This window comes from Pistacia vera, unplaced genomic scaffold, assembly GCF_008641045.1.
Source record: "Pistacia vera cultivar Batoury unplaced genomic scaffold, PisVer_v2 Contig690, whole genome shotgun sequence".
NCBI lineage: Eukaryota > Viridiplantae > Streptophyta > Magnoliopsida > Sapindales > Anacardiaceae > Pistacia > Pistacia vera.
Genome location: NW_022196546.1, coordinates 107446 through 129463, shown reverse-complemented (window position 1 = coordinate 129463; position 22018 = coordinate 107446). Strand labels below are relative to the sequence as shown.

At 34.5% G+C, this 22018-nt stretch overlaps 2 protein-coding genes and 1 pseudogene across 2 annotated transcripts; 1 reads left to right on the top strand and 2 right to left on the bottom strand.

Annotated features, from left to right (window-relative positions):
• Positions 1–13841: 13841 nt before the first annotated feature.
• On the bottom strand, positions 13842–15263 carry LOC116113773 (probable pectinesterase 55). Its single transcript, XM_031399937.1, has 5 exons — positions 15049–15263; positions 14803–14962; positions 14470–14727; positions 14124–14377; positions 13842–14013 (listed from the first exon to the last, which is right to left on the bottom strand). Exons 1-5 carry the CDS (start codon positions 15261–15263, stop codon positions 13842–13844), a joined length of 1059 nt encoding a protein of 352 aa, XP_031255797.1.
• Positions 15264–16238: 975 nt separating this feature from the next.
• LOC116113772 lies at positions 16239–17810 on the bottom strand (annotated as a pseudogene).
• A 1254-nt stretch (positions 17811–19064) lies between these two features.
• Positions 19065–21520, top strand: LOC116113771 (pentatricopeptide repeat-containing protein At5g48910-like). Its single transcript, XM_031399936.1, has one exon. It carries the CDS (start codon positions 19065–19067, stop codon positions 21093–21095), a length of 2031 nt encoding a protein of 676 aa, XP_031255796.1. The 3' UTR covers positions 21096–21520.
• Positions 21521–22018: the final 498 nt, after the last annotated feature.

Genomic DNA, 22018 nt, shown 5'->3' with positions numbered 1-22018 from the left:
CATTTTCATTATTTTGAGCTGTTGTGTTGGATTGATGCTGGAATATTGTTGATTGTTGCGTCTGGGTAATTCTTATTTTGTATTTGAGTTGTGGGTGTTGCGTGTGAGTTGTGAAGAGGGTCTGGTAAAGTGCTGGGTTCCATCATAATTATTCAGTTAGTGTTCATTCAACTATAGTATTATTTCAATTTCACAAGTATCTCGTATAATTGTTTGCACTATTATATCAGTATTAGAAGGACATAACTCATTAGATCATTCTGGAGATAAGCCCACTAAACTATTATATTAGTATTATAAGTTAATACTAATATAATAAGCGTGTGGGATTTATGATTAATTTATTTAGAGTTATTTTAATATAATTTGTGATGTATGTTGTCATCGTTACTTTATTTAAGAAGAATTTTGTTATTTGTGAAATATTTATTTTACATGTATACTTAAGATTTTTAATGGTTGGGTTTGTAATTAAACATGCGGACACAAAGACTGTATACCTGATCGATCCGATTGCATAACTACATTTTGATGAAGGTTTTGGTAGTGGTAAGTGGTAACCACTAGATATGCATGCCAACTGTGTGGAGCCTTAAGCGACAAGCACGTCCATTCTAACTATATGGAATAATAACAATTTGGAACGTTTAAGTTAGTCTAATCTTCAATTTGAACCATTACTATTATTATAATTTTTGTACATGCTTAAAGGCTGTGGGAAAATCTATTGTAGGTCCATTTCATGATAACTCCAAAGCCAATAATAGATGCTACGAACAATTTTATTTTTTTTTTATTATTTTTTTTTTTTTTGGGCCAAGGAATTATAAGAATTTAACTATGATTCCTTTTGTGTGTTTAGAATATACCTCGAGTTGACAATGCTTTGTAATTTTTTTTTTTTTATTAAACAATTAAAAAAAATTATCGGAATTTTTATGGAATGAAGTAATTTATGTATAAGAGGAAATTTTGAAAACTATTTGAGTTTGTATCGTAGATGATTTTCCCACTTTTTTTTTTTTTGTATTTAAGTGCATTCTTGTGCTTGAAAAACAGTAATGTAAATGTTAGATCTACAACCTAATCTTATAACCTTCTCTCACAACCTTTGATGTAACAACTCACAATTGATTAGATAGACGAGACTCATAGTAAGTAGAGGGGACTTAAGTTAACCAATTATGAACTGTCACGTCAAGGGTTATAAAATTGGGCTGTGGACCTAGCATTTTTTCTTAAAAAACTATATCATCGTGCTTTGCCCTAACTCCATTATGTTGGCATGTTAGGATACTATTCAACCTTTTGATACTAATGCCCAAATAATAGAGTAGAGTTTCAGGTATTTTGTGATGGTTTTCAAAACATTGAGGTAGTGTTTGAACCTTTGATAGAATGAAAAGTTCATCTTCCGCTTGATAATTTTGCAAACATTAGGGATAGTTTATAATAGTTTCCCAATAATATATATAAATGTCTCATTGAATTGCTTAAATGGCAAAAGCTATGGGAAGGAGGGATGCCATTCAAGAATCCTATATGCTTTAGTGATCCTTTGATGTTATTTAATGTAACTACTTTAAATAGTCGAATGTAACAATAAATTTAAAGCTACGTCTAAAACAAGTTAATAATATAATTTTGAAAATTATTGATATCACCAACACGACACTACTACAATTTTTTTTTTATGGATGATTTTAAACTATCCTTAATAAATCAAGAACATCTTTAATGAAGCAAAAAAGTCCTTTATTGAAGTGTCTTTAAACGTTATAAGACATTAAAAAACATATTTTTTTAATCTTTTCGTAATATAAATAGTTAATTTAATTTTTAACATTAAAAACATTAAATACATTAATTTTATAAAATTTTGGCATAAATAAAAGTTTGAAACAAAATTCTTTTTACTATAAAGTATAAGGCCCATTTTTTTATGAAACTGTGTACAAAAAGTTATCAAAAACATTTTTCGTTAAAACTATTGAAAGTTAAAACCATAGCTAAAACACACAATAGTAAAAGGAGAAAAGTAACAATATTTTTATACAACATGATATGACAAAAAATGTTTAGATGAAAGTTTAATTTTAATTTAAAATCAGCCAATCATTTTTTACCACATCATATTGTATGAAAAATGTTGTATAAAAATATTGTATATGTAGTATTATGTTTAGCGATTATTCTGTTTTCTTTTATTGCATACGACCTATTGGTATTACAATAACCAAAAATAATAATCATAATCATAATCATAATAACACAAGCCAAAAATTAATAAAACCCAGACACAAATAAAAAAAAAAATCAAATTTAAGTTAAACGAAAAACCTCAAAAAAAAAAAAAAAAAAAAAAAAAAAATACTACAAGAATTAGCCATTGTCCTGTTTTCTTTTATTCCATACAACCTGTCGGTATTACAATCACAAGAAAAAAAAAAAAAGTAATAATAATCATAATAACACAAGCCAGAAATTAATAACACCCATACACAAATAAAAAAATTAATCAAATTTAGATTTAAAAAAAAAAAAAAAATACTACATGAATAGATTCAAACCCTTGGTTATCAACACACTAATTTCTCTAAAAAAAAAAAATAGATTCAACTCAATGTAATTTTATGTAAGTTTAAACCCACTAAACCCAACTTCTTACTTCATAATTAGGACTTGAAGTATTTTGTTCAATCTCTACTTTGTTTGCTTTCGTAAATTAACTTTTAAATCACAAATTTGTTTGAGTAAAACTATCATTTATTTTATAGAAAGTTAACAAATTAAAAAAAGAAAAGATATATGATGTATAATTACAATAACAATTACTTTATAATAAAATTTCATTGTTTATTTTGCTCTTATTGGACATTCGAGAGAAGAGAAGATAGGCTGAGAAGATTAGAAGAACGTAAAGGATATTACGAAAAGGGTAAATTTGAAATAAATTAAAATCTATTTAAGTTTAATTTTTTATTTTTTTGGAAGTGATTTTTAGCCCCTATAGCGTTGACAATAGCCCCATATTAAGTATATTTATATTTTAAAATCTCCTTTCTATAAAATATAGAAGACTTAAAAATCTCCTTTATTTTATAGAAAGTTAACAAATTATGCTAGATTTCATTTACATATGGCAGTTATAATAATTAGATGGTAAATATCTATGTATTTAATTTATATTATATTCCAAAATTGTCTCTCTATATTGTTTTTTTCTTCTAATTATTNCCTCACTTTCAGCAAGGAAGATAGGCTTTCTCTTTTCATGTTTTTATACACGGCAAAAGGGTAGACAAGCAAAAAGGATCCAAAGAGAGATATATGTTAACTACTGCACAAAAGAATGAATTTATAATTCTTTCGGAAATTATATCATAGCTAAATATATTACTTATGGCTCACATGTTTTACTTTTGATGTAGGAATTGAATTAATTATAAAGTTAATAAAAGCTGTTGTGTGAAAATTGAATTAAGCAAATGTTTTAAAGTTGAGCCAAAATGTAGGCATTATTTGTATTTATCAAAGTTAATTAAGCAAAAGAGAGTGTTTTAACTTTATGGATATATATGTAAATTTATCATTTTAAAAAACTGTCAGAACCGCTAGAAAATAAACTCCCAAGCATAGGTTGGGTGTTTTAAAAACCGCTACTAAAAACCCCTCAAAACCGCTACGGTGGTTTACCCTCAAAACCGCTACAATGGTTTACTCTCATAACCGCTACTCTGAAACTCCCAAGCAGACCCTAAAGTATCTTCAGTTCACTTTTCCTCCCTATTTCTCATTTTAGGTTTTTTTTTTTACTATTACAAAATACATATAATAGAAAAACCTAACCTCATTTGGGCTTACCCAATTTAACCCACCCAGCCAAATATTTGTAAATTAATTCTAAACTCAATTACTACTTACACTTAAGTAGTTGAGTTACCATGAAGCGGGACCCCCAAATATGATGACGTAAACCGATAATCCAATCATGAACCATATCTAACAAAAACATCGGGTCCGTTTGGTTCATTATTCTGATAGTTTTTAGAATAATATTTTGAAAAAAGTTAAATTGGATGGGTATTACGATGTAGGATTTAAAAATTGACAAAAATATCCTCTATGTTTGTTTATTTACTAAACACCCCTATAATAAAATATTAAAAATTAACAAAAACACCCATAACTCACCCATTAAATACGGACAGCCGGCCACCACTGCTGGAGGGTGGCCAGAGTGTTTTTACAATTTCTAAAAAAAATATTTGAGGGTGTTTAGTTAAATTAACAAATTTAAGAGGTTTAAAAGAAGTTAAAAAATATAGAATAATATTTTGGGAATAATAATATTTTACTGTTTAACTCTTTTGGGAATACTAAAAGCGAAACAAACGAAGCCATCGTTTTGAAAAACGTCCTCTCTTTATTTTTGAAGTGGTAAGATCTCCCCAAATTCAGTGCAATTGGAAAGAATTTGCGTAGTAATTATTGGGACATTAGTCTTCTCACCATAATTTTCTGATGTAACTAGACACGTACACATGAGACTCTTACGCGTTTGCATTGACGTTGAAGAGCAAGTAATATTGGGGAAATTTCTTCCTTTGCTCGCACACATGCTGCTTTTTTACGAAAAGCAGTTGCATTGACGCCAAGTAATTATTTTTCTCATTGAATTTTACGAAAAATAATTACTTGCATCGTGAGAAATTTTAATATTTTTTTTTATGTGTACGTGTCTAGTTACATGTCCCACATAAGGCAGTATAGGCATAAGCTGGAGATTTGCTTGAAATCAATAAAGATCGCTTCTTTAGTTTGAACGGTTCTTTAGGAGATTGGTTAGAATAGTTGTTACTTCCTTTCTTTTAGCACCTACGAGGAGAACATGTGTTGATTATTAGGGGGAATTTTAGTCATTTCCTTTTCTTGGAGTCTAATTGAACTCGAATTAGCCATTGAGTAATACTATACGTACAACATTTTCATACAACATTTCTCATACAACATGATATGATAAAAGATGATTGGATGAAAGTTTAATTTTAATTTAAAATCAGCCAATCATTTTTTACCACATCATATTGTATGAAAAATGTTGTATATATAGTATTATGCTTAGCAATTATTTTGTTTTCTTTTATTGCATACAACCTATTGGTATTACAATAACCAAATAATAATAATCATAATAACACAAGCCAAAAATCAATAAAACCCATACACAAATAAAAATAAAAATAAAAAAATCAAATTTAAGTTAAGCGAAAAAAAACAAAAAAAAAAAAAAAAAAAAAAATACTACAAGAATTAGCCATTGTCCTGTTTTCTTTTATTCCATACAACCAGCCGGTATTACAATCACAAGAAAAGAAGTAATAATAATCATAATAACACAAGCCAGAAATTAATAATACCCATACACAAATAAAAAAATTAATCAAATTTAGATTAAAAAAAACTCCGAAAACAAAACAAAATACTACATGAATAGTGACAAAAGTAGGAGAGGTCTGCTGCAATTCTCTCTTGAAATTATCATTAATACAAAATGCGTTTATATACAAAAGAGGTCCTTAAATCAAGGATACAAAAGAGGAATATAAATATTTGACAGAGTAAATTAAGGCTAGGATAAAGATACAAATATTTGACCAGCTAAAATAGGAAGACAAATATACAGCGGGATCTTCGTCCAATACGTCCCCTCAAGTTGGAGCATGGAGATTTTGAATGCCCAACTTGCCAACAAGAAAATGAAATTGCTGATGACCGAGAGCTTTAGTAAAGAGATCAGCAAGTTGAAGATGAGATGGAACATGTGACGTAGTGATGGAGCCAAATTTAATGCAATCTCGAATGAAATGACAGTCAATTTCAATATGCTTCGTGCGCTCATGATAAATAGGATTGGCGGCAATATGAATGGCAGCACGATTGTCACAATGGAGGTGGACCGGCAAAGAATGAGTGATTTGTAAATCATGAAGTAAGGTACGAAGCCAAATAAGTTCACACGCAGTAGTAGCCATAGAGCGATATTCAGCTTCGACGGAAGAACGAGAAAAAGTAGTTTGTTTCTTGGTTTTCCAGGCGATGGGAGAGTGACCAAGGAAAATAAGATAACCAGTAATAGAACGGCGTGTAAGAGGATAGCCGGCCCAGTCAGAATCACAATAGGCATTAAGTCGTAAATCAGACGTAGAGGAAAGAAAAATGCCTTGACCTGGAGCAGACTTGCGGTAGCGTAAGATGCGAAGAGCAGCTACCCAATGTCGATGGCGAGGTTGATGCATGAATTGAGACAGAATATGTACTGAATAGCAAAGTTCTGGTCGGGTGATAGTCAAGTATATGAGCCTGCCAACCAATCGACGATAAAGACCAGGATCAGCAAGAAGATCACTAGTATCTGTTCCCAATGTGTGATTTTGCTCCATTGGAAATGTGGCTGGTTTGGAGCCAAGCATGCTTGATTCTTGTAGAATATCCAATGTGTATTTTCGTTGGGACAAAACTATGCCATCAGGGGATCAAGCTACTTCCAAACCAAGAAAGTACTTGAGAGCACCAAGATCTTTAATGTGAAAATAGGCATCCAATTATGCTTTGAGAGCAGTAGTATGATGACTGTCATTGCTAGCAATAATAACATCATCCACATACACAAGTAATGCTGTGAAGGAACTACCCTTGTGGTATAGAAAAAGAGATGTGTCTGCCTTAGATTGAGTAAAGCCAAAGCGAAGAAGGGAAGTAGCAAATTTAGCATACCATTGGCCCGATGCCTGTTTTAGCCCATAAAGAGATTTTTGAAGCCGACATACTCGATCATCACCCGGGGATAAGTAACCAGGAGGTGGCGTCATGTATACTACCTCATCAAGATCACCATGCAAAAAGGCATTGTGAACATCAAGTTGATGCAATTCCCATGATTTTGCGACTGCCACTGCTAATAGTGTTCGAACTGTTGTAAGTTTGGCTATAGGTGCAAAGGTTTCAGTGTAATCAAGTCCTTCAATTTGTGTATAGCCCTTAGCAACCAAACGAGCCTTGTAGCGCTCGATTGTCCCATCAGAATGATACTGATGTTGTAGACACATTTTGATCCAATGGCTTCTTTCCAAGGGCAGTGGCTCTAAAGTCCAGTACAGTTTTTGTCAGTGCTGTAATTCCTTATTCATTGCTTCTTGCCAGCAAGTGTCCTTAATGGCCTGTTTATAAGATTTCGGCTCATCATCTTGGGTGATGGCCATAAGAAAACGAGAGTATGGAAGTATTGAACTTGGAAATGAGAGGAAAGAGGTTAAAGGAAAGACGTACCTGAGGAAGTATGATTGGAAGAGGTGGGAGAAGAACCATTATTCAGGCAAATCAACATGGAAGTCACAAAAGTGAGATGGTAATTTCCTTGTTCGAGGAGGAAGTTGTTGTGGCTGCAAGGCATTCGGGTCAGGTATAAGAGATGAAGGAGAGCTGTCAATGTCTGTAGAAGGATTCGGTTCGGGGTTTCTATAGGAGGGGTGTGATGGGTGGCAGAGATTATTCAAGGGATGCTGGTTCAGGATCAAGAACAGGTTAAGGACAGGTGTGGTTAAAGGAGCATCATGTTCTGGAGAGGATGAATGATTTGAAAAGGGAAAATATGCTCATAGATGGTCAATCCCTAGAAGTGAAGATTTATGAGTGGCTAGGTTGTATACCTTATACGCCTTTTGGCCATGAGGGATCCAATAAATATGCAAGTAGTGGCACGTTCATGAATTATCCTTTGATCGAGAGGACAGAAGCATAGCAAAGGCATCCAAAAACACGAAGATGAGAATAATGGGCTTTTAGAAAATAAAAGTCATAAGGACTTCGGCCAGATAAAAGAGTGTGGGCATGTAATTTATAAGTATGTTGCTGTTAAAATACACTCACCCTAGAATTTAACAGGCAAATTAGCTTGAAACCGCAAGGCTCTAGCAACCTCAAGTATGTGTCTTGCTTACGTTCACTACTCATTTTGTTGAGGGGTGGAAACGCAAGAAAACTGAGTTAAAATCCCATTTTGTCGACAAAAGAGTTGGAAATTATGATTCGTAAATTCGGTGCCATTATCACTACGAATTGTTTAACCACCTTTCCAAATTGTCCTGTTACCATAGCCATGAAGGAAAGCAGTCTAATAAAAACTTCAGATTTGGTTCTAAGCAAATAACCCAAGTGACTCTAGTGTAATCATCCACATGCTTAAGAAATAATGGGCACTAGACAAAGAAGCCATATGATATGGACCCCAAACATCACAATGAATTAATCAAAGATTCATGAGTTTTAATTGAACTAAGGAAAAGGGGTTCGAGATTGTTTTGATGAGCAAGAGTCACAACACTTATTAAAAGCAATAGAAAACTGACAAATCTGTAATAAGAAAAATCTATCAAAGGGTAAATCCAAGACGTTGATGCCGCAAATTTAGCTTAGAATCATGACTGATGTTGGTTGCTGCAATAGGAATTTTGATTGCCGAAAAAAATAGAGTCCATCTCGCAATTCACCCATTCCAATCAGCTTCCTCGTGGCTAAGTCCTGTAAAGCACAGAAGGAAGGGAAAAAATGAGCAGCGCAGTGTAAGGCTTTGGTAATTTGCTGATAGATATAAGATTACATGTAAATGAAGGTATAAAGAACATTATTCAAGATAACAGATGGACTAAGAAAAACATTTCCATAAGATTTGCTGGAATGAGTGACCATCGGAATGGTAATTGGTGAAAAATTGGGTACAGCTTGGGAGAAGCAATGACACTCGCATGACATGTCATATCAGAAGCACCTGAATCCAAAATCCATTCAATTGTACAGTTGGATAGAGAGTAGCCTTACCTGCAAAATTGGCCGTAGAATTATGAGTCTTTTCAAGATTAAGCATAGAGATGAGTTGAGAATATTGTTCTGCAGTCAGCTCTATATTGGTACAGTGTTACCTTCAACAGGTCCATACGCTGTGAGCTATTTGCTGCTTTGGGCTTGGATGATTTCTTTCCTTTGTCCACCATTCAGGATATCCGTTTAGCTCAAACAAGTCTTTGGTGTGTCTTGTCTTTTGCAATGTTCACAAAAAATTGGATAAGTCACGATTGTTTGTAGACCTACGATTGTTGAAGATTTGTTCCCGTTGCTAGAGAAAAATGCTGCTGCCTCAACAGAAGGTAATCGTGATGCTGTCACCACTGTTGTCGCTCCTCTTGTGCTACAAGTCCATAAACACGAGACAAGAGGGTAGTGGTTTAGTGTTCAAAATTTGAGAACGTACCGTATTGTATTTTTCATTCAGGCCCATTAGAAACTGATGCACTTTTTCTTTCTCCCTTTCTGCAGCAAAAGCCTGTGCAGATCCACAAGTACACGTTGGAATTTGCGAGTATGTGTTCAACTCATCCCAATTCCCTTTAATTTTGTGTAATATGCTGAAACAGACATGCCTTGTTGCAAGGTATTCACCATCTCAGTCTTCAACTGATAAATGCAAGGACGTTGCCTTGAGAGAATCTTTCTTCAAGGTCCTTCACATCTCTTGTGCCGTAAAAAGTATGCGACACTATTATGTAGGGTAGGATGAAGAGAATTAAAAATCCAAGAAATTACCATAGAATTGCATTTAATCCATGCAGGTTCTTCTGTGGAACCAAGTGATGGGGTTTGACAGATCCATCTACAAAGCCAAATTTATTTTTGGCTTGGAGTGCATTTGTCATGGCAAGACGCCATGTGGGGTAATTGTCTTCTTTGAGAGGCATGTTACTAAAGTTATGCCTGGATTGTCAGAGGCATGAAGAGCATAGGGTGATGAGACATCAAAATTGGTTTGAGTCATGTTTGATAGGCTAGGTTTTGTGTGTACTAGAATTCAAAGAGCTTTCTTCAGTCATGATGAGAAGGTGAAGAAATACTTTAGGATTTCAACCGCTCTGATACCATGACAAAGTAGAGAGGTCTGTTGCAATTCTCTCTTGAAATTATCATTACTACAAAATGCGTTATATACAAAAGAGGTACTTAAATCAAGGATACAAAAGGAATATAATATTTGACAGAGAAATTAAGGCTAGGATAAAGATACAAATATTTGACCAGCTAAAAAGGAAGACAAATATACAGCGGGATCTTCGTCCAATAGAATAGATTCAAACCCTTGGTTATCAACACACTAATTTCTCTAAACAAAAATAGATTCACTCAATGTAATTTTATGTAAGTTTAAACCACTAAACCAACTTCTTACTTCATAATTAGGACTTGAAGTATTCTGTTCAACTCTGCTTTGTTTGCTTTCGTAAATTAACTTTAAATCACAAATTTGTTCGAGTAAAACTATCATTTATTTTATAGAAAGTAACAAATTAAAAAAAGAAAGATAATGATGATATAATTACAATAACAATTACTTTATATAAATTTCACTGTTTATTTTGCTCTTATTGGACATTCGAGAGAAGAGAAGATAGGCTGAGAAGATTAGAAGAACGTAAGGATATACGAAAAGGGTAATTTGAAATAAATTAAAATCTATTTAAGTTTAATTTTTAAATTCTTTTTTTTTTTTTTTGGGGGGGGGGGGGGGGGGGGGAAGTGATTTTTAGCCCCTATAGCGTTGACAATAGCCCATATAGTTATTATATTTTAAAATCTCCTTTTAAACCCATTTAATACCAAATCCCTTTCATAAATATAGGAGACTTAAAAATCTCCTTTTTTATATGAAAGTTAACAAATTATGCTAGATTCATTTACATATGGCAGTTATAATAATTAGATGGTAAATATCGTATTTAATTTATTTATATCCAAAATTGTCTCTCTATAGTTGTTTTTCCTTCTAATTTTTTTTGTTAACTTCACAACACACCACACATATATATACCACATTTTCCCTTTTATGGGGGGAAAAAAAAGCCTAAGCCTATTGATGTCCAAAATATTTAAAACAAAAATGCCGCTGGTCTAAATTTTATATTTTTTATGTTAAATATTTGTCTTTTATTTTTGTGTATCTTTGTAACCTTTTTGAAGGTTTAGGGTATTCATCTTCGCGAAGCATTGTAGTTTGTAACTTTACGCAATTTCAGTTGGATTTTGAAAATTTTTGACGTCATATATATACCACATTTTCTTTTTATGGGGAAAAAAAAAAAAAAAAAGAGCCTAAGCCCTATGATGTCCAATATATTTGTTGTAAAGAATCGTAAACAAATCAAGCAAATCAACCAACAAACACCACAATAACGCAAACAAACAGATTCAACACATAGTATTATACCGTGGTTCACTTGTTCAATAATTGAACAGCTACGTCCACATTGAGCTCCAGAACTACAAGAAAATGACATTTTGCACAATTTTTAGCAACTAACCAGAATTAGTTGCAAAAATGCTACATTTACCAACTAAATTGACTTAGTTGAGGCAAAGAGGATTAAACCCACATGTTCCAACATTGGCATCTAAAGTAATTTTTTGCTACTATTTGTTAGTCACAGAACCGGTTGCTTTAGGAATAATAATTTAGTGCAATTTTTTCCGGGTATTTTCCCTCCAAAATGTTTAATTGCATCTAAAATATGGCTTTTTGCATCTACATTTTTTGTTACAAAAAACATTTTTTGCAACGCTAATTAGTTGCTAAATTAGTTGCGAATAATTAGGGATTATTAGTAACTATATGATTAGTTTATAGAAAAATGAAATTACCAAAATATCCCATATTTGGACAGTAATTACAAGGGATCCAAAGTATATACAGCAACTAAATTTTATTTAGTTGCTAATTTAACTTAAAAAATTCATATTCCCCCCAAAATTATTTGTTCCCGCCGGACCTCAATTATGGGCAACTAACACTAATTCTTTAGTGACTAAATTTTTAGTTGCAAATTGACTTATTTCCATAATAGAATTATATTTGAAAATTAAATAACTAATTAAAACCCTTACTTTTTTAAGTTATTTACAGAATACCCTAACCTATATAAAGCAAGCATTTTTTTCAATTTCATCTCTTCTCCACGCACCTTAAACCCTAGCTTTTTCCCCAAATTTCCCAAACGCACAACCCAAATTTCATCTCTTCTCCACGCATGTTTGCCCTCGCTATTGCCCGAATTTCCGAACTTCAGAACTTCACTTCATCTCTTCGATCTGACGCGTCTTCATCTTAATCGCTGTTGCCCGAATTTTCGAACTGCAGAACCTGACTTCATCTCTTCTACTCCATGCATCTTCATCATTCAATTGATCTTCTTGGTTTCATTCATTCATCGAATACGAGGCAGTCCCTAACCTCCCGTAAGTACAATTTTTGATTCTTTAGTTCTCTCACATGGTAACATTGAATCTGATTTCAATTATGTTTGAGTGTACTGTAAATGTGGACAAATTGTTTGAGACCTTTAATCTTGTAATGTTATTTATGCCACTTTTGGCTAACGTTATTTGACACAGCTGGTCCGAAATTGTTATCTTTTTTTATTCTGCTTTGATTAGTCTGTCTATTTTGGGGAATTCTTGTGATATTTATTGGCCGACTACCTTCCTATACGCAATATATGTTGCTTGTCTTCTTGTATTCGCTTGTATGGAAAATTATAAAGTTTATTGAAGCCATGACTTAATGAGTTTTAAAGTAGCAGCCTCAATAGAAATGAATGCAATTGAAAATTCAAAATGACTATCATAGTATCAGACGGGAAATTGAGATCATTGGTTCCTCATGATTTCCTTTGTTTCTCATTTACATTCTGAGTACTGGATATTAAGGTGAACATATTCCTTTTGCTTACCAACTTATATGCTTTCTTCTATGAATTTCTAATAGTGCAAATACTATAGTAATTTTCTTTAGTGGCCGTTGAATTTTAAATATCTAGGTCACTGATAACCTACATTCAAAGTATATTATACTTTAGGCTATATGATTTATATGAGGAGAACTTTAATCAATTTTACCTTGGATTTTATGAAGTTTTAGGAGAATATAGGAAATAAATGTTGTATGAAATGTTTTGTTTTATCTATATGTAATGTTCTCAAACTGGTAATGAAGGTGAATGTTTGTTTCAAACTTTCAATTGTACTTCAGCTTGTATGAAGATACCTTCATACAGTGAAGGGGAAGGGAGTCAAGAGTAGAAACCCGATAATTCATCTAAATTGCTGGCTTACTCTAGTTATTGAGTATTGCATTGGTTATGGTTTTGGATTTGATGATAGAACTCATTGAAAAATATACATTAGCCGTAGGAAAATTAAAAATTTCNGTATAATTAGGTTTACAGTCTCAAGTTCGATTTTCTATATAAGCATACACAATTTAAGTGGAGAGTATTGTGCTAGTTTCTTAAGAGGATTAGTAGGTCTAACGGACACCTTGGTTGAAAAAAGTATTTAAAATGTAGTAATAAAGTAGGATTGGATAGAACTCACTCTCAAAAGCTAACTCAAGAGAGGAGAGAACCCAATCACTTATATACACCATAACAACCCACTATTGGAGCGATGTAGGACAAATTCAATTTCTAATACCCTTCCTTACGCTCGGCATGCAAGGCCGGAATCCAAACCCATCATCGTCCCAACCAAAGAGGAGAGAGAAACAAACATGGCTCTGATACCATGATAAAGTGGACTTGGGTAGAACTCACTCCTAAAAGTTAGTTCAAGAGAAGAGGGAGCCCAATCACTTATATACACCATAACAGTCCACTATTGATACGGTATGGGACAAATTCAACTTCTAACCTGTAGCACATAATTATGTGTAATACCATTAATCACTGTATTAATTTACATGTTCATTGAGGTAAGTTGGTAAGCCAGCCATCTTGGTTGATGAAAAGTGAGGTTGAAAACTGTTGATTCACCGACTGTTGGTCACGGGGACCAAACTTCTTTTCCCACGATACTCTCTTTGAAGTGTCAGACCCTGGACCTTCGCACCCAATCTCTCCATACACCAAATTGCTTCTGCATCAACAAAAAAGGAATACACAAATCTTATATCATCTCTTTTATTTGGAGATGTTCCAGATTGAATACAGTCGTCCGTAGGTGAGACAGTATATGAATTAACTTACTCTTGTCCCTGGAAATTCCAAGCATCCCATCCTGGAGGAGTGACAATAGGAGAAAACCATGTGTTGAAGAATAATACTCTAGAATAAGGACGGTAGGCTCGTCCGAGATAAGCTTGCCCACTGCCTGTAACTATGCCTCGTCTGAATATGAACCCGGTCGTTTCATTGGAAGATTCTCGTGCCTGAGCTGTTATATACCCGGCAACTGATTCTCCAGGAAATATTAACCCACCAGTGTAATTCACCACACAACGCTGAATCAATAACACAATATACATATTCATCATTGTGAAAGTAATTGGAACATATATCTATATAGAAATTGAGTAATAAATTTAAATTGTACTTCATAAACAGATTGTCCATTGCCGAAAATGAAATCTACAGCTCCTTCGATGTAACATCTGGAGAAGAAATGGCGGCCTTGGACATCCCATAATGTATCTTGTACTCCTTTGAAAGCACAACCAAAAAAAGCTGATTTATCACCATAAATTCTTGCTGCTAATGCTTGTGCTAGGGCTGGGGAGTCCCATGATTTTGCTGCACCGAAATCTACTTGTTTTTGCCGCAGGTTTAGCCCTTCTGCAATGTTATATGAATTCTGCAACAGGAAATTAAAAAACTTGGATTTTTAGAAGAGACAAAATGTAATTAAATTAGAATTTTATATCTTTACCTCGAAAGTAATGCCCTTTGCAACAATATTTTCTGCAAATGAGGAGAAAGTTGCACTAGTATCTGTTCTTTGATGTGCATTATAGGTTATTTTTGTCGTACGAGAACTGTTTCCTTCAAGAACTACACATGGTTTGTTTGCCGGAATTGATACTTGCTCTCTACATAATCAATATCCATGACAAATAAAAGTTACAATACAAATACTGAATTATATAGGAAACACTATATATTTGACTTCACTTACGTGTAGAATCCGGGGCTAATCTTAATTTTGATCCACTGATCATTGTTTTCAGGAATGGCATCAATGGCGCTTTGAACCGTCGTGAATTGGCTCTTGAACTTGCCTACATAGAGGGTATCTTTTCCAGCTTTACAAATCACACCTGCAGCTCTACTAGAAGAAATTGTTAACAATATACAAATTATAATGAACAAAGACTTTGAAAGAAACTGCATTTTGATTCAATGCATACGTTATTTTCATGCACTGTCTAGAAAATGAAATGAAGAAAATGGGTGTTATGTAGATGATTTTGTAAAACGGTAATTAATCATTAAAGATATATTACGCTTATTAAACTGCAACATATTTATTATTTCCAGATTGGGTTCATGGTGCAGATTGAGGGTGTGATTAATCAAGTAATTAAAGATTGAAGAAATTATATGTTGCCATCTATATAAGTTGGATAAGATAGATAGTATGGATGAGGACATCAAATTTTATTTGGACAACGAATATTTCTCAAGCAGGCTGTTGTCATCCAGTGAATGCATTAATTTTGAAGGAAATATCATCAGTGAAAGATTCAAGGGAGATTTGGTTGTTTATTCATCCATCCTTCTTTATTTAAGAAAGTTTTCAAAACTGTAAACGATCGCAGTTTGTTATGCCTAAAAAGTCACGTTGATGTGAGCTCAATAAATATCTTTTTTGTACTAGTTGCCAAGTTCATACCTCTTCAAAGATATTCATATCAACCCTATCTCATTTCAAGAGATGAACGAACGAGTTCATGTGTCAAGGCAACTTGCAAAACACTCATTACATTGACCTCAAAGGTATATAAATTGACACTTCTCTTCCCGAAAAATGGGGTTGGGCATATGAGAGCTAGACATAGATTTGAGATCAATTCTTTCTTTATGTAAACACTGTATTTCTTCATCTTTGTATGACTTATGGGCAATATCATAGAAATAGTCAAAGATCAATAAAATTAACAGTAGATGTAGGACTTGCTTTAAGCATCCGAACCACTATAAAAACCTCTTTTGTTAGTCTATTTTTTTATGTTTCTGTAACATATATAATCTCAGCTCTATATTCAAATCTCATGGATTCATCACGTGTAATTTCTAAGACTCCCTTAGCACTTTGCATATGCAAGTCATTGATGTCCAAAATCAAGCATCAACACAATTCATCCATCAGACATTCTCTTCAACAATAATATCAGAGAAAGCTGTCTTGTAAATTATAACTCTAGAGTACTTTGTAAGAGCTCTTCCCAAATATGAAGTTCCTGTGCCCACTATATTGCAATATTTGAACACAAAACCACCTGTTTCAGCTGTGCTATTTCGGTATTGAGCTGTGATGAAACCTGGACTACTTCCACCCAGAAGCGCGGCGGTAACATTTATAATGCAGTGCTGCATATATCAAATGTGTTAAGTATAAATATCACAGCATATGATAAATTAATGTCAATGTATGTGAACAAAAATTGCTTTTGTGAACCTAATGTATATGGATTGGCCACCACCCTAGATGAAATCAACAGCACCTTGAATGTAGCAAGATTGAAAATAATGACGACCTGCAGAATCTGTCAATGTGTCTTGCAGGCCAACAAATCCACACTCATAGAAAGTCGCCTTATCGGCATGAATTAGAGCTGCCGGTGCCCATGTAATGTTTCTTCTTTCAGTACTATGATCACCACGCGAAATGAGAACATTAAAAGTGTTCTGTCAATAATACATAAGTACATATATTAGCTGAGAGTCAAAATCTGCGCGCGAAAGTAAGTTTTGAGCCGGTTTGATTTCTTAAACCTTGAAGGTTATGCGTCTTGCCATGAAATTTTCTGCAAACAATTGGATGGTAGAACTTGCAATGCATTCTCCAGCATCATTATATTGGATCACAGTTGTTCTACGGCTCTCTCCATCAAGAATAATGTATGGTTTCTCTAGAGGGATTTTAACTTTTTCCCTGTATACAAATACAATAGCATGAACACATTACATGATCACTCTTGATGCGTGATTTTAACATCAACTAATCGACACGTGTGCAATGTTGGTTGGCCAAGAGACACATGTGGGTATGGATAAATTGTGTAGTAAATATAATAGTGAGGGCTTTTTAAAGTGGTTTGGATGCTAAGGTAGCAAGTCTTACGTCTACTGATAGTTGTATTAATCTTGTGGGTCAGGTCGCAATAACGGACTGACTTACAAAATGATTAGTGAAAAGTAAATGCCAAGATACAAGAGAGAGAGGGATAGCTAATTCAGAGTGTAAAATGGCCGAATCCCCTCAATGAAGGAGTCTTTTCCTTTTTATAGTGAGATGAGTGCAAGTAATCATCATTAAATCCGTGGGTTGGTGTGAATGTCAGGACAAAATCCGGCTTTATGTCGCATTGCCCACCTTCCAAACTGATTTCACGTAATTTGGAGCAGGGAATGGACACGTGGGATCTCCACAGCGTCTGGCAGGTCTAGCGCACACTTACCGTTCTGACAGGAGCAGGTCATATTCCATCACGTGATTTCTCATGTCAACCCTTGATTTCCCAGGCATAACAATCACTAATCACAAAAGCAATTAAAAATATACAATTACTTGTAAATGCCAGCTTTAACATGGATTCGAGTCCACAATGTGTTGTGGTGTGGGACAGAGTCAATAGCTTTTTGCACACTTGTATAATCTCCTTTTCCCCATTTATCAACTGTGATGGTCTTCGCAATTTCATCTTGGTCAGCCATGGATGCAGTAATTAAGCAAAGCAAGAGAGGAACCATGATGAGAATTTATTTGATTTTGCAGAGACCCCAATTGACAGAAAGTTTGAAAACACCATTTTAATCTGTATAATTAGGATAACAATGTGCTTGAGTTGGAAAGTATTAAAAGCGCAGTGAAATTTTTGGCATGATGTCTAGGCTCACATGTAAAACCATTGGGGTTCTTCATTGCACGATGTGCTGTGGTATAATTGCCAATGAAAACACCATATTAATTGTTTCATTAAGTCATTCATCAGGTATCAGAGCTATTTTAAAGCAATTTGTTCTTGGATCATGTTTTCATTGTATTACTCTTTGTTGCAATTTGCAAAGGGTTTATTACGATGCCATTCCTAAGGTTTGATATAGAAAAACTTTCACCCTCAAAATATTTTGATTGATTGGTTAACAGATTTGGATAAAAGACTAGAAGTTTATGCCAAATCATTGGTCGTTTTAGCCAAAGGATAAAGATTGGTTCACAATTTAATCTTACAAACCTTCTTTCACAACTTTAACATGACAGCTTACAATTAGACAAGCAAGATCCATAACAAGTAAGCGGGATCCGTTTGTAAACTGATCAATTACAAACTGTCACATCGAGATTGTAAGAGAAAGTTTGTGAGATTTGATTACAAATTAATATAGTATTACCCTTTAGCCAAAATAGGTGGCTGTTTCAAATAAAAGGCAAACCATTTTGGTAATATTGCATTTATCGAATGTAAAAAAGGTCTATAGTGTATTCAAATTATCTTTTCAATGTCTTGCACTGTTACAGTTAGTTGACAAAACCTCCATTTGGGAGTAACAGTGCTAGTTTCCCAAAATCAGGTGAAAAGCGTTTCACACCAAACCTTGGGGAGGAAAATGTAATTAACCCAGTTACAAAAGCCCAAAATTGTAGCTGGATTAGATTTGGGTAGCCCAAAGTCAATTAAATGGCCCTGAAGGCGTTCACGGTCGTTCATAGAAACTTACTTGTCGTATATCATTTGCTGCAGTGAACGACAGGTCAGTAGGTGGTCTCCAAGATAAATAACGCGCCAACCTAACGGACCCGTCTGTTACAGTTTCAACTGCAGTCGTCCACTTGAAAAATATGTGGCAGAGGGCTTCCCAAGCCCGTAAAAAATCTGTTACTGCAGTAGCCTGATAAAATATACGTTGTCATTGGAGTTGGGCAGTTGGCTACTGACCAAGTCTGGATAAGGAAGAGGAGGAAGAAAGATGAGCACAGCCACCACCACTACCACCACCACCACCACCACCACCACAAATCTTCCTCATAATCTAAAGCCAGAAAACCTCTCAACATCAAACATACCCACTTCCCAACTTCCCCAGAAAACAATCCTAGACCTCTTAAACACAAAATGCACCACTTCTTTACACCATCTCAAGCAGGCTCATGCTGTGGTATTAAAGAGTGGCCACTTTCAAGACCATTATGTAGCTGGCACTTTAGTCAAGTGTTATGCTAATTCTCCTTCCAGCAACTTGGATTTTGCATTGAAGGTCTTCCATTATGTCCCTAGGCCCAATGTTTTTGTATGGAATCTTATGCTCAAAAGTTGCTTAGACCATAACGAGGCTTTTAAGGTAGTGTACTTTTATTATAAGATGGTGGTTGCTAATTCTAGGCCTAATAAGTTCACTTATCCTGTAGTTTTTAAGGCATGCACTATTACAGGAGCTGATAAAGAAGGGGTGCAAGTTCATGCTCACGTAGTGAAACTTGGACTTCATGGAGATGTTCATATTAAAAGTGCTGCAATTCAAATGTATGCTTCTTTTGGGCTTTTAATGGAGGCAAGGCAGTTTCTTGATGATGGTCAAGAGTGTGATGTCATTTGTTGGAATGCTATGATTGATGGTTACTTGAAATGTGAAGAGACTGAAGCTGCTAAAGAGTTGTTTGATTCTATGGTTGATAAAAATATTGGCTCTTATAATGCTATGATAAGTGGTTTAGCTAAGTGTGGAAGGTTTGATAAAGCAAGAAAATTGTTTGATGAGATGAGTGATAAGGATGAAATAACATGGAGTTCAATTATTGATGGTTATATCAAAGGAGGGTATTACAAAGAGGCCTTGGAAGTATTTAATCTAATGCAGAAAGACAAGATTAGGCCAAGGAAATTTGTTCTGTCAAGTGTGCTATGTGCTTGTGCAAATGTTGCTGCACTTGATCAAGGGAGATGGATTCATGCTTATGTGAAAAGAAATTCTATGAATTTGGATGCAGTATTGGGGACTGCATTGATTGATATGTATGCGAAATGCGGGCGTCTTGATATGGCATGGGAGGTTTTTGAGAACATGAAAGTGAAAGAAGTGTTTTCTTGGAATGCCATGATTGGTGGGCTAGCTATGCACGGCCAAGCAGGGGATGCAATTGAATTATTCTTTAAAATGCTAAGGGAAAGGATGAGACCTGATAAAATTACATTTGTTGGTATTTTAAGCGCTTGTGCTCATGCAGGGATGGTTGATAGAGGTCTAGAGGTTTTGAATAATATGAAGACAACATTTGGTATTGAGCCTGAGGTGGAGCATTATGGATGTGTGGTAGACCTGCTAGGAAGGGCAGGGTTTTTAGCTGAGGCTGAGAAACTCATTAGTACAATGCCAATAGAACCCAATGCAGCTGTTTGGGGTGCTCTTTTAGGTGCTTGTAAGAAACATAGAAATATTGAATTGGGTGAAAGGGTGGGGAAGATTTTGGTGGAGATGGAGCCAGAAAATAGTGGTCGATATGCATTGTTGTCGAACATCTATGCGAATGAAGGCAGATGGGATGATGTTGCTAAAGTGAGGAAGTTGATTAAGGAAAGAGGAATAAAGACAAATCCAGGAATTAGCACGATTGATTTGGATGGTATTGTTCATGAATTCAAAATGGGAGATGGATCACACCCACTAGTGAAGGAAATCCATTTGATGCTGGAGAAGATCATTGATAAGCTGAAGATGGAAGGCTATTCACCAAATGCTTCCCAAGTTCTGTTTGATATTGAAGAGGAAGAGAAGGAAACTGCACTTAAGTACCATAGTGAAAAGCTTGCAATTGCTTTTGGATTCATTAACACAAATCCGGGAACAACCATCCGCATTGTAAAGAACTTGAGGGTGTGTGAGGACTGCCATTCTGCCACCAAGCTAATTTCTAAAGTATTCGAAAGGGATATCATTGTAAGGGACCGTGTTCGGTATCATCATTTCAAAAATGGTAAATGTTCCTGCAATGATTTTTGGTAAAGTTCTGGTCAGAATGGATGAAGAGTGAACATGGGGAGTAAACAATAGAAATGCAGTAAAGGCAGTCATAAATTAAAGTATGTAAGGTACTTAAGTATGAGATGGCAATCACAATTCCAGCATTACAGGCTCAGGCTTAACAAAGAATGACAAGTAGCTTCTACAAGATTTTACTTAAAACTTCATTTCCTAGCCTCTTGAGAATGCCTATATGAATGAATATGTATATGCAAATACCCACAACCACAAGTGCACATGTTAATTTGTCAATATTTATGAGCAGTACGTTGTGACAGACCGCAGAGGCTAACTTTCATAGGAGTTCAAATAATCTAAACAGCAGTTAATTTCTAGCAGAAAACAGGCTGAGGAATGTGTCATCTTATTGTTCTTTTAGATTTGGCTAACTGTTAGATGTAACAGAAACATTCTTATAAAGCACAGAAAGGAATGATTATCAGAAATAATTTAAAATACACTTTTTATAGAAAGGATTGCCGAATTTAAATTATTTCTTTATTTGGTATTGGAGAGACAAAAGAAAGAGGGATGACTTCATAATCAATCCTGAGTTTTTGTGCAGATGTCACTTTCAATAAAGAGAAAAGAACTATAATCTAGTTGAGTCTCACTGAGTGCTGGCTGAATGCTTTAGATTTTCATCTCTCACAGCATTTCAAATGTTAACTCATACAAAACCACCTTCTTTATTAGTTAATGCTCATAATATTGGCCCTCAAATAGAATTTTCAAGGAGCCTCAATGCATCAACAAGTCTCACTCCTGATTTATAGGATCATTAGATGAATGAGTTTTGTCATTAAGCTATCGATCTTCTCTCAAATCTTAAGCACACAAAACCTTACTAGTCATGATCCTTTTATTTAGATATAGTGTACAGAACTTTTGTATTTTGGCTCAAG